This window comes from Pomacea canaliculata, linkage group LG6 (assembly GCF_003073045.1).
Source record: "Pomacea canaliculata isolate SZHN2017 linkage group LG6, ASM307304v1, whole genome shotgun sequence".
NCBI lineage: Eukaryota > Metazoa > Mollusca > Gastropoda > Architaenioglossa > Ampullariidae > Pomacea > Pomacea canaliculata.
Window position 1 is genome coordinate 8004035 of NC_037595.1, and position 13094 is coordinate 8017128.

The 13094-nt window shown below is 39.5% G+C and overlaps 2 protein-coding genes across 2 annotated transcripts; both read left to right on the forward strand.

Moving 5' to 3' along the window:
- The first annotated feature begins 75 nt into the window (after positions 1-75).
- Positions 76-5143, forward strand: LOC112566592 (transmembrane protein 50B-like). The gene is made up of 7 exons (XM_025242842.1): positions 76-231; positions 593-706; positions 1018-1130; positions 1821-1888; positions 2432-2524; positions 2774-2834; positions 3540-5143. Exons 2-7 carry the CDS (start codon positions 608-610, stop codon positions 3583-3585), a joined length of 480 nt encoding a protein of 159 aa, XP_025098627.1. The 5' UTR covers positions 76-231; positions 593-607; the 3' UTR covers positions 3586-5143.
- A 4265-nt stretch (positions 5144-9408) lies between these two features.
- On the forward strand, positions 9409-12760 carry LOC112566591. The gene is made up of 5 exons (XM_025242841.1): positions 9409-9909; positions 10079-10288; positions 10603-10784; positions 10998-11111; positions 11479-12760. Exons 1-5 carry the CDS (start codon positions 9904-9906, stop codon positions 11609-11611), a joined length of 645 nt encoding a protein of 214 aa, XP_025098626.1. The 5' UTR covers positions 9409-9903; the 3' UTR covers positions 11612-12760.
- Positions 12761-13094: the final 334 nt, after the last annotated feature.

Consider the following 13094-nt stretch of genomic DNA (forward strand, 5'->3'; position numbering starts at 1 on the left):
TATTTAATGTGGTCAAGTGCTGAGTTGCTGTAGACTAAGAGAGACAACCCCGGACAGTCTTTGAGACAACTCTAAAATACTTTCATATAATGACGTCATCAGCTTCCTTACTTCCGGTGACTGCAGCTAGTGTTATGATCCACTAACGTTTGTATTTCATTCTTGGGCAAGGATAGTTTTAACTATCACTGTCGCCAGAAGAAACGTCATCGAGATAAGACATTTATAAAGGTATAGTAAATAAAATTTTATGATAAACGATCACAACATCGATCATCGTCGTGACAGAAACTGTGAGGCTTCTGTAAGAAGTCTGTAATGAACAACGTAGTCAAGGTCCCAAAACACTGGGAAAGTTTTCATTTCATGTGCAAATTATGTAATGTATAGATTTTAATGTCTATATCATATGCAGCAAACAAATAAACAAAAATCTCTGTGAAGTTTAATTGGATATGACTCAAGAAAACTGTGTGATCTGCCGTGTCTCATTTTTCTTTCTCGGAAATTTCATTTGTCTTTTATTGATAGCAATGCTGATTTTCTTGACCTTATTCTTCTTATAGTCTTTACTCGAATATTTTTTCCACAGTGCGTCAGCAGCAAGATGTCTGGGTTTCTGGATAACTGCAACTGGCCAAAGTGTGACTGCATTGAGCTAGGTGAAAGGAGAAACTTTGTGGCATCAATTATATCAGGAGTTATGGTAAGGACAATTCCTTTGATATAAGACACCTTTAATATAAGAATAACATCAGTCTGTCGATAAAAAGAAAGATTGACAGCTTCAGAGTGAACTTTATTCTCAGAATTGTGATAGGCATTTTTTATGGAAACATCACCCAATCATAAAAGAAATCATATTGTTATTTACGGATGTGGTATTTATTTTATGATTTCAAAATGAAATTATCACATAGTTAAACAGTTAAGTACAGTGTTTAATTTCTTTGTTCCTAGGATTGTTTATATATTATTTTTCACGCGATTTTTTATAAACTTAATTTGCCTTTTCAGTTTTTTTCAGGCTGGTGGATGGTGATTGATGCAGCTGCTTTGTACCCAAACGAGGCTGACTTTAATCATGCCTTTCACACCCCAGGAGCTATATCGACATTAGCATTCTTCTTGTAAGTACACAGCACCCCTGGAGTCATATAAACATTAACATTGTTCTTGAAGTACATCCTAACTCAGTGGCCCGTAGACATGGAAAACAGAATTTGCTTCTGGACACATTACCTTATTTTTCATAGATCAGATGGCAGAAACAGTTATTCAGATTAGTTTCTTGCAAATACAAAATCAGATTTGCTTGTTGTCTAGCACTCTTGTTGTGTTATGCAGACCTTAAGCAGTGGTATCTCAAACTCAAAGATGAATGGACTTTGTGACTGTTCCAAACTGTGGAAGAAGCTTCTAAGAACAAAAATCTACTTTTGATATAATATTAACCAACATCATTCTCTCCCTTGGGAGGAGAGTCGCAATATTAATATTGTAAAAAATAAATGTATTCCTTTGTCTTGTGGTAGAGGCTATGTGTCCTGTGGTAGAAGTAGTGTTTAGCAGCATTCACTTACATCACTCTTTTTACCTTCGCCAACCCTCTCATGGGTCAACTGGGGGAAATATACTGCATGACACAGTTATCAAACTGGCTAGTTTTGCACACCTTCAAGTGTGGATGCCACTCTGTTCTAATGCAAAATGAATCTTAAAATAAAAATGTACATTTCTAGTATTTCTGTACAATGTTCAGTACTTTTCCTTTAGAATGTAAGTCTAATTCCTTTCTTGTCCTGTGTCCTCATTTTCAGAATCAATTCTGTGTCAAATGGTCAGATTCGAGGAGAGTCATATACTACTGGCTGTTTGGGCCAAAGAGGTACAGTCACTATACTAACTATACAAGCATCAGCTGAAAGTCAGTTTTAAAGCTAATGATATGATTACAGTATCACATTAAACGAACTCTTTTGTAACTCGTGATTTAAAAGATATTGCGAGATTGCACTATGAATCTTTACATGAACTAGGATTTATGAACTTGACTATATAGATTAAAGCTTGATCTGTGTATTTCTTGCAAGTATCAATAAAAGACTTAATTAACATTTAAGATTACTGAAATTTCTTTATTAGACATTTTCACATATAGTGTTATATATATTTTAAAACTAATAACCTTAGCCTGTTTATTAATTTACTATTTAATCGGTCAGATAGGTAAAAAGTGAAGAAAATATATAAAGCTCATTAAAATTTGGCTTTTCTAATGAAGTACCCACAATTCAATTGTAAATGTATTAATAAATGTTGATGTGTTAGAAATTTGATGAAGAAGAAATGGTGAATACTTTGCCTGTTTAAAAGTCATAAATTTAAAATTCTCTTCTTTGAAAAAACTATATTTATTTCCATTCCTTAGGTGCCAGAGTCTGGCTTTTCATCGGTTTCTTATTGGCCTTTGGAGCACTGATTTCAGCTGCATGGATTCTGTTTGGTGTTTATGTCGCCAACTGTAAGAATATTTAGATAAATGTCTTTGTTAATGTTTCATCCTTATCCTTTCCTACATATTCCATGATCATTAACAATTTTGTGCTAGGAACTTTTTTCTCAAACAACCAACCAACCAATCCCTAGGATTACCTTGATGGCACCACACATGTTTAAATTTAGTTATGTGACAGTGACACGGTTAAGTGGAAATTTTCAAACATGCAGTGAGAGATTCCAGTAACTAACTCTGTTTTTGGCTTTGTTACAGCTGTGGAAAAAGACTGGCCTGGTATTGCTGTCTTTCTTCAGAATGCTCTTATCTTCTTCAGGTAGTAATGCTTTTCACTGTGTGATTCAGAACAAGTTCGTAGATTTAACTGATTATAATGAGGCAGATATACAACTAAGTGGTAAAATTGTATTTCCTCTCATTTTTCTGACCTGACATTCTTAATCCAAATACAAATAAAGAATTATTAAAAAGTAAAAAAGATTGGGTTTTAATTTAATTTTTTATCTTGTAACTAGAACTTTATGTGTACATATAGTAACTGAGCACATTTCCATGTTTAAATTGCCCATTGGGATTAATAAAGTTCATCACTGTCATTGTTAAGCACATTTATATAGCTTTTTTTCCCTGGCACCATTACTCCCAAAGCACTTTACACACATGGTGCATGGGCACACACCTTTTTGAGGGTAGGCATCAAATGGACCTTCTTGAAGACATACACACATTGCACATCATGTAGAAGCATTCAAAGTGGAGGAAACTGGAGTACTCAGACCAAACCACTGATTTTTATCTCTTTAAATACAAAGAAGTTTTCTCTTTTTTGGTGTATTTAGTGAGGAAAGATTGAATCTACTTTATTTGATTACAAACATTTTAAGCTTAAATTGTTTTCACCTTTGAATCCTTCAGTGTCTTTCATCCAAGTGTGTGTGTGTGTGTTTTCACGCACATCTCGGCACATAAATAAGTGATCATGATTTACATTTTAACTTATGGCTTCTTTACTAATTTTCAGTGCCATGGTGTTTAAATTTGGAAGAACAGAAGACCTTTGGGGATGAGGCTGAAGAATATGTTTTTCTAGGGCAAAATCTGTGTTTCTTTTACTTAAAAGTCATAACAAATGCATGTTTGATATTGTGTGTTTTCCCCCTTTGCTGCTTACATTAAAGCTGGTTTGTCTTTATTTACAGTTCATGAACATGCCCTTGTACTTAGTGTTTGCTTTCAGTTACTATAAAAATGTATTATATTGTAAAGATGTTGTAGAATGTCTTTTATTTTAAAATTTTCTTCCTTGTTTATCAAAAAACTAGTGTTGAAAACATTTAACAGCAATCACCAATGTTGTGTATGATATTAATGAAGAATAGAAGCTGGAGATTTTTTTTTTTTACCCTTAGCAGTTTCAATTTTTGTACACAGTGGCATAAAAAGTTTTTTTCTACATTGTTTTCATGAAAGAATCTCTATTGCAGACTGATTAGTCTGCTGTATTTATTATGTTTATGTCTGCAGTATGATCAATACATAACATTTAAGGCTTTATCATTAATGAAGACAGTAACTTATACACATTTTACATTTTTAAGTGTGATGGTATCTCTAATCCTTAGTCTGCCTATTAAATGCTTTCTGGATTTAAGGTTTAATTACTAATTTTGTATAAAGCCATTGTTAGCTTAGCAACATGAAGTACTGAAATAACTGGTAAACTGTCTTAGCAGTGGGGAAGAAATTACAATCGACAGACTGGAAAAATAAACCTCATGTTGTAAGCAGAAAACTTTGTCAGTTCAGCTCACCAAATCCTGCTTTTAGTCTTTTGAGTTTACCAACAGACTTCCTTAAAGGTACAGTCTGTCATGTTTTTGTCACTGCAACCTTTGAAACATTGAATTTTATGTGCACCCTGCTGAACATTTTCAAAAGGTCACAAATGCAAATAGGCCTATAAAGAACTTTTACTTCCTGAATATTTGGTTGTGGATATTTTTCATTGGTAGGCAAGAAAAAAAATTTGTTGGTTGTGTACATTTTTGTGTATAAGGACATTGTACAATCCTGCATTAGTACTGGTCTGGACTGTCTTTAGCTCCTATCATGTCTTAAGCAGCTTCATTATATCTTGCTGTACATTAAAAAGGAATGTTTGGGGAAAACAAGTGTCCACGCTATGGACTTGTGCTGTTTCTGATGATTACGAGATGCAGGCTGTGTGGCTGTGCTGTGTACACATGCATTTTTGTGTGGGTGTGCTCATGTGTGTAATGCCTGGGCAAATGCTTGCATTCATATGAGAAAAGAAACAAAATTACAAAACATCATGCCTTGCTATCTCTGCAATCTTTTTACTCTTTATTTGTACAAATGTCCATTATAAAATAACATGCTTATTTAATATTTGATATGTAGCTTGGAGAATATGTCAACTGTAGATTTGGTTCAAGCTGTTTACCTTGTAATTATTGTTTCTGTAAATATTTAGTAAAATGTACACAGATCAATCTTCATTTATCCAATGAAAACTGTCATAAATACATTATTTGTTATTATACAGTTTTGTTCATGTTGGATATAAAATAAAGTGCATACTTTGTGAGTATTATCTGTACACAAGCTGGCTTCATAACTTTTTGACTGTTCTCCCAAGGCCTGTGTGTTAATAAATTCCATTGAATACGAAGCAGCGGTTTTCATCTAAAACATAAAGGCTAATGCAAATAATATTTCACAACACACCCAACAATCGTAATCACAAGCCTAGACATATTACAATATACACTATCCAATCTACTATATGTTCATAAACTATAATCGCAGCAGAGAAACACTTTCTCCTAAATATATCCATCTTGTGCCCAAACACGAGGATTTGTTGTCCTGGATTCAGATTTCAGCTCGGGCACAATGTTCTTTCTCTGCATGTGACATCTGTTTACAGGGCTGGCTGCTTTGCCGTGATAGTTGCTGACCCCACCAACACAAACCTCTCACACCAGCCATGCTACAACACATACATTCAAGGCTAAAATTAGTCCTGAATTTTGTCAACATTTCATCTCAGAGCACACCACTTCCCATTTCATTGTCACACCCACCCCACTAAGTGTAATAAAAATAAGTATTTACATACTCCACTCTTCACCGTGCATTTTCTTATTTCCGTACTTTTAGACTTGGCCCCAGGGTGAACATAGTTAATGGGAGATAAACGTCCTTCATGATTCAACTTTCTTCTGCACAGGTCACTGAGCAGCTCGAGCATGAACAGACATGCATTGACTATTAATTTTGATTCTCTGGACAAGGCTGTCTGCTTAGTCCGCTCAGCTGCATTCTACTTATTATTATTGGAGTATTGCTTAAAGGACTAGTGAGATGCAAATAGTGGAAGTGGAAGCACACTACCGGTCTGAAAGTGACAATGGGAAAGAAAGGAAGAGAACCTAAACAATATTAAAACAGAAGAAAGAAAGGAAAATAACTGTGGAGCAAGCAAAACCTTCAGCGGAGTATGAATCAGATTTTTTTTCATTGCGCTATGATGCAAGTGCATCAAGACGATCACAACCTCCCTGTCTCATCTCATTCCTCATACTGCCTCCACCAACCCACCCTTCAGTGTCAAATCATCTTTAGCTAGAAGCATTTTGCCCAACAATGCAGCCAGTCCTTTCAGTTCTTTCTGTCGGAGAGTGAGAGACAAGACAAGGAAGGGGACGACAGCGAATGAGCGAGCGCATCGAGTGGCACCGGCATCGTAACAATGATAGTATTCATCTCTACCCACAACATAGATAGTATTCAGCATCACAGTTCTTAATGTCCACCCCACTCCTCACTTCAAGGAATCATGGAGTTTCTTTCTTTTCCCTTACGACCTGCTCCGCGAGACCACACCGTGAGCTGAACTCACCCGGAGACAGTGATTTTAGAAATAAACAGAGTAAACCTTGGGGTGAGTGTGTGTACCCAAGCAATCTGAACCCCAGGGTGTTTGTTTTTTTGTTTTTTGTTTTGTTTTTGTTTGGTTTTTTTTGGCACTTCATCTTTTCATGACTTTCTATTTTTTACTGTAAAAACTGCTATTTTGTTTACGTGAATGTCTGAAGGCTATTCCGTGTTAAAGTTTGAAAATGAGTCCTTCCGAGAGTAGCCCGAGGCGCATTGTATCACCGTATATCATTCAGTGTAAAGACGAATTCCAAAGAACCTTGATTAATGACACGTGGAAATGGTGTCACCTGTGAATAGTGTGCAGTCCACTCGCCCCACACCCTCTCCCGCCTTCAACAGAACCTTGTTCGTTGTTGTTTATTATCTAGACGACTCCCTCCCTCTTTTGTTGTTTGTTTGTGTGTGCGTGGCTGCAGACGACTCATTTAAATACTGTTGTACTTAATCAGTCCTCTTCGTACCTACCTGACATCTACTTAAGGCATCAGCTACAGATTTCCGTTGTTGTCTGTCTAGTTCTGTTGGTTTTTTTTTTTTCTCTCTCTCTCTCTCTACTGACTTTCACAATGTTACTTTTAGTCGACTACATCTCCTCTTACCATCAGCTGTCCAGTAAAGAAATATGATTTTATTACTTCTTTACCTCTATCACGGGGATGGGGTCTAGACATCAGCCAGGACTGGAGGCTTCGGTCGGTTGAGCAGTTGCCCAAAGTGCTCCCTTCCATCTCACTTTCTTACTTTCTTCAGTGATGATGTTCCCATCTTGAATCTTTAAAGGGGAATCTTGACTGCCATTTCTATTTCCTATTAGCCATTTTGTGATAATGTAAACTATGTTCATGTCTTTTCTTTCTATGGAAGGGTTCTCTTTCCTTTTCCTGTCCAACTTGTTTCTGTGAAACCAGAAAGATCAGCTCGGTATAAATGAAGTGCTCGACGGTCCTATGCATCTGTTGGCTTAGTGTTCTCACATTCCACCATCCAGTAGCAATGAGACTTTTTGGTTTTTGTTCTTTTCCTGAGAGCAGGTCAGATGTCATGTTGGAAATGTCCATTAGTCATCAGTGTCTTAACTTCAGTTGCTTGCTCTGCCCCTCGACTGCCATTGCTTGTTGGATTGTCTCTAGTCTCCGTTTCTCTGGCAATATTTTTACAGGAATGAGTTGTAGTTTATTGTCCAACCTCCTGTGACCTGCAAGCTCGGTGTACCTTTCAGTCTGGTTACCCCTCGGTCTGTTGGACAAGGATACCCTGCCAAGAGTTTATGCTCCCGTCGGCATAGCTCCAGGGGTCATCGAGACACGCAACCCGCTACTACCACGGCCAGGTCGTGAATAAAACAGATAACAAAATGGTTACTTAGCTGCAAATCATGGTGGTGTCGACTATCAACAAGACAGCTTTATCGGGTGGTGATCGAGAGTGTACCGACCTTCTCTGTCACCGTCTGTACGGCAGCACCACCCAAAAACAAAACATCCTACTCCACCGGGTGGTGCGTGGCATTAGCATGCATTGACCACCCCACCCTACCCCTACTACCTACCCTGTGGACATAATCTACTCCCAGTGCAGTCTGTGCAAGATTGTGGCGGATGCATCCACCCGGCCAATGACCTGTTAATTCTGTCTCGTGCCCTCTGAGGTCAGTTCTCGTCTGTGCCAGAACTTCCCGGTGAGAAACAATTTCTTTGCTGAGTCGATGACCTTTCTGAACTCTGCCATAACTCGTGTCAGGACCAGTCATTACTGATGTGTACTTTTACAGTCGGTGAGTGTCAGGAACAGGGTACGAAGGCGAGCAAGCGTCCATGTGTGTCTGCACGCACGTCTTTTGGTATCTATGGTGACTGAAATGGGTGGGTGATGTCTAGTCAGTGACAGTGTCTGTGTATGTAAGGGTAATGTCTACTCGGTGTGGGTAGTCTCTATTTTCAAAACCTAAATTTCGGACACTGTACAGCAAGTTTATGTTATTGTTTGGGTTTTATTAAGTTTGTTTGTTTGTTTCTCGATTGTATTTGTTGTCACAAGTGAGACATAACTGATCTTGTTTGTCAGCAGTACATGACAGGCTGCATCAGGAGACGCAAAACATTTTTTTCCCGAAGAGGAGTGGCTACATGATGAGCTAACATTAGCAAGCGTCCTAACCGACTTTGTATCTATATTTAGCACCAGACGTCACGTAAAGCTGTACGTCACATACTCCATTATTTAATGGCGGTCAACGGTTGAAACACGTCAGTGAATCTCGGCGTCTGAGCTGATGAAATCTTTGTTATTGTTGATCAGTTTCCGATGGTTTGCTGGTCATTGCACAATGAAGTTCGAAGCGAAGAACCCAGCAACAGCAGTTAAATAAGAGAGGGTGGATGGGCCTAATGACGCCCATGCCAACGACAGAGGCTAAAAATAGTTTGAAATTAATAGACACATTATTTCGAGGATGTCGAGTCAGCACCAAAGAATCTGTTGAAAAGCATTAACTCTGTAGTTGGATAATGACCGACTGTCAAGTGAGCGAGGTTCAGGATGAGTGGGTATGAGATGTGATCTTGGTTCTCTCAGGAAACACCCGATATGTAAAATAACTCCCCCGGCGGTTTGTCCACGTGTGGACTGTCTGTTGGTGCACCTGCCTCTGTGATTTATTTTGTTCAATTTACATGTACATTCTCGCTCCGTCGTCCTGTCTTTCTCACTTGTTCCCTGTAAGATTGTATATATTTTTATAGGAAGCAGTGTCGCTTACTTCATCATACGTCAGTGTCTTAACACGAGTGTCTTAAAAAAGTAGCCCCTCCCCCCAAACATATTTTTGAGGGGTGGGTGGGAGAAGGTAGAGTACCCGTCATTGTGACTCGGGGTCTTGTGGCTCTATCTTGTTACAAGTCTTGGCGTTACATTCAAAGGACGTGGGGTGGTCGGGTGGGTCGGGGAGGGTAAATATCCCGAGGCCTGTAAAGATGTGGTTGGAAGGGTTCGTGACCTCATGAAAGGGTTGGTTGGGAGGGGAGGGTATTGTAGAGAAGAGAAGGGAGGGATCTCACGGGTGTCTGGTCACGTCTGGTCACGCCTTCTCCACTGACGGAATCCTGAACAAATTCCCCTCAACTTCACAGTCGTCATCGCTCCACTCATTACGTGTCTGGATACGGAAGGGTGGACCCGAGCTCGGTTGACTAAATCCGATACACGGGAAAACCAGAGGGAAGATTAGCTCGGGTGTGAATATAAAGGGTTGTTGGCAAACAATATTTGTTGGCATACTGTGCAAACAGCTGAGATTTCAGGTACTGAGTGAGAGCATCTGAAGTTCCTGTCAACAGAAAGTTCAGGGCTGGAGAGACCATTAAACTGTGTTTGTGAGTCTTGCAAAGCTGAGTGTGGAATAATTTCAAGGAGACTGAAATATGAAGGTAGGATGGTAACAGTCTCTTATAGCGAGTCTATCTTCTTGTTTGTCTGTGTACCATAAGTGGTTCACCGTGTCTAGGGCTGGGCCGGGGGTAGACTATCCAGAAATCCTGCCCCCAAATCGACCGTTCGAATTGTTTTAAAAGCAGAATAAACAAACATTTGTCGCAGATCCTGTGGCTACTGACAGTGGCAGTGCTGACACCTGAACATCCCTGGCAGTCATCTTCCGGTTTGGTTGTCGGGTCATCGTCAGGCGACCTCCTGCCTGACCTCAAGGACCTTTCTCTCCCTGTGGGTCTCCTCCGTGCCGACGACAAGAGGAGTTCGTGCACCAATACTTCATGTGGAGGGGCGAAAAACGACTCCCTGTATGAAGAGGTAAAAATAACAACAAACAAACAACTATCGAGCTATCCTAGGTTCCTGGATCAATCGACTAACAAGTATAAATAAAATAAAAAGTACTAATTAAACAATAAAAAATAGATATATAAATGCAGCAAGCAAGATCATCTGGCCGATAACAATTACAAATTATGTCTATACAAAATAGCAACATATCAAACAAAAATATGAGAGAAAATAATGTCATACACCTATCTCTCCTCGAAGATTAAAAAGTAAGTAAAAAAGAACGCATGTTAAAAAAAACAGAAGTTAATAATACCTTTGATGTTTGTGAACATCATCAGGTTACCAAGTACTACCGGAGGCATTTCTACACCCCACGTGACATATTCTGGCTCAGCTGCAATGCTAATCCCAAGAAATGCCAGCCCTACATTACAACAGCTTCCACGGGTGCTTCAGACTCGTGGTTGTTGACTACCGCCAGTGTCATGGGAACCGTGGACATGGACCAGTGCTGCAAGACGTGAGTTGCAGGGTGGTCGTGGTAGTCGTGGATGGAACAAACGGGTAGATAATTTGGGGAATCGTTGATTGATGGGTATAGCGACAAACTTCATTCACTTGTACATGCAAAGAATGGCATTCCCTTGTAAACTTGGATCTCAATACATTTTATTTATCTGTACATTTTACATATTTTATTTATGAAATGTCGGTTATGTTTTATATCCTTTAGGACACGAGCGTTTAAAACTATGTCCGGGCTGATGACGACCTCGTCAGGAGTGCAGTGCACCGTGCTCACCCTGAACAACTTCTACCAGGTGGTCCACGTCGGCACCTGTGACACGTGAGTACCGCGGCTGGGAGGTCACGTGATCTCGACACGTGACTCATTTCATTAACTTTATGTCCCAAATAGTATAAGTGGATAATCTTTTCAATGTTTATAAATATTTTGTAATCACGTTTTTTGTTAAAGTAAATATTCACTATCTTTTCAAGGACTTTTGTGATTTCTTCTTCATCTCAAGAAGTTTGTGAATATTCTCAAATAATTTAGTTAGAAATCCGTACAAACAACATGTTTGTGAATCACGAAAGTTTAATTCTTCCTTTTTTCATTTTTATTCATTTTATTTCTCAAGATATAAATGTATATATCTGATAAATTTGTTGAGTTTTTTTGCTCACGTTTGCTGTATGGTTGTGTGCAGGAGCAGCCCCAACGGTTGTAGCGGCAGGTGCCGACAGGAGATGTCGAAGGTGTCGCTGCTGTGTCTCCGCCAGGGGGCGCTGGAGTTCAACTTCTTTGACATCCCGTCCTACTGCTCCTGCAAGGCCAGCTGAGACCAACCGTTGGACGAAATGTTCAGTAAGACTTCTGTGCCTTGTGACAGTCGCAACAGGAAGACACACCTGTGCTGCAGCTTACCTGCCCAGGGTTCGATTCCGGACATTTCTTGTGCCAAAAGCTGTATTCACACAACGTTGACCGGCCTTATATACATATATATAATTCTGTGATGTGTTTTGTCGAGGCACACGGCTTCATTTTGATAAACAAGGAGCAGCTCAACGAGAAGTTCTATTCACAAATTTTTGTTTTGGACAAATATTACACAGACCAGTGTCCGTGCAGGCTTTGTCCTTCGTAGGAAAATGATGGAGGTTAGGTGAGCATATGACTGGACTTGCTGGCTGCCTCACTCATTTACCCCTCCCCCCTGACAACATCCGTCCCCACCCTCTCTCATGAACTCTGTCGTGAACTCTGTCAGTGAATATAGATATGTGTTGAACCAAGATAAGTGCTATGTGGAACAGTGGCGACAATCAGCGAATGGCAGAAGATTTCACGAAGAAGTGAATATTTTGGGAGAAGAGGGAAGATGTGATATATCCATGAACTTAACCTCCTCCATCCATCACTCATTCACACGGGCGGCCGGTAGAGTTAAAACACTCGGTTGTCACTGGAGTGAGAGGACGCAGGTTCAGATCTCGTCTCGGGAGATTCTCTGTACGTGACACCTGCAAGAAAGGCTGACCGCCGGGGACATAAAGATCCCGTGTTTACATAGTCAAGATAATAATAATAATAAATAATAATAATAATAAGAATGTTTACTTACCACAGTAACGGTGCTTCTATAACCAAATAAAAATCACGAACTTGTGTTATAGTGTTGAACATAATGTAATTAGATCAACTCACATCACTTCCAGTATTTTCATAAGATAGTGAAAACTAACATTCTAAATATAGACCATTGACAACTAGAATCCATTGATAAGATTTATCACCGATATCAGAAATAAAAAACTATTATTTCGTTTGCTGGAATGTTCCCAGGAAGGAGTGGCTACAGGCCACAGGTAGCATTAGGAGGTGTTAAACAGGACGCGTGTATTTATGTTTCGCAATGGTTATTAATAGAGTTTATGATGGTTTTTTTTTCTTTTGAATATCATGGTAAAATATTTTCTGGTGACAGCCACGTGTCTGATTTTGTGTAGCTGTAGTGTGAGTGGCTTGGATGCTGTGGTGAGTGTAGGTGACGTGGCTGATGACGCGTGCGTCGTCGTCGTCGTCGTCGTCGTCGTTGTTGTTGTTGTTGTTGTTGTTGTTGTTAGCCTGCTGGTGATGATACTCACACATCGTCCCTCAGTTTTGTTTGTATTCGCACTGAAGCTCAGATAGCCTGGGGCTGTGTTCATGTCGAGAGGGTAAGTCGTCTTGTCTCCATAGTTACAAACCGGTGTCAGGTTGTGCCGATGCCGTCCGACCTCTGACACCGTGGTTATCAAGCAGTGGCAAAGGGTAAAATAA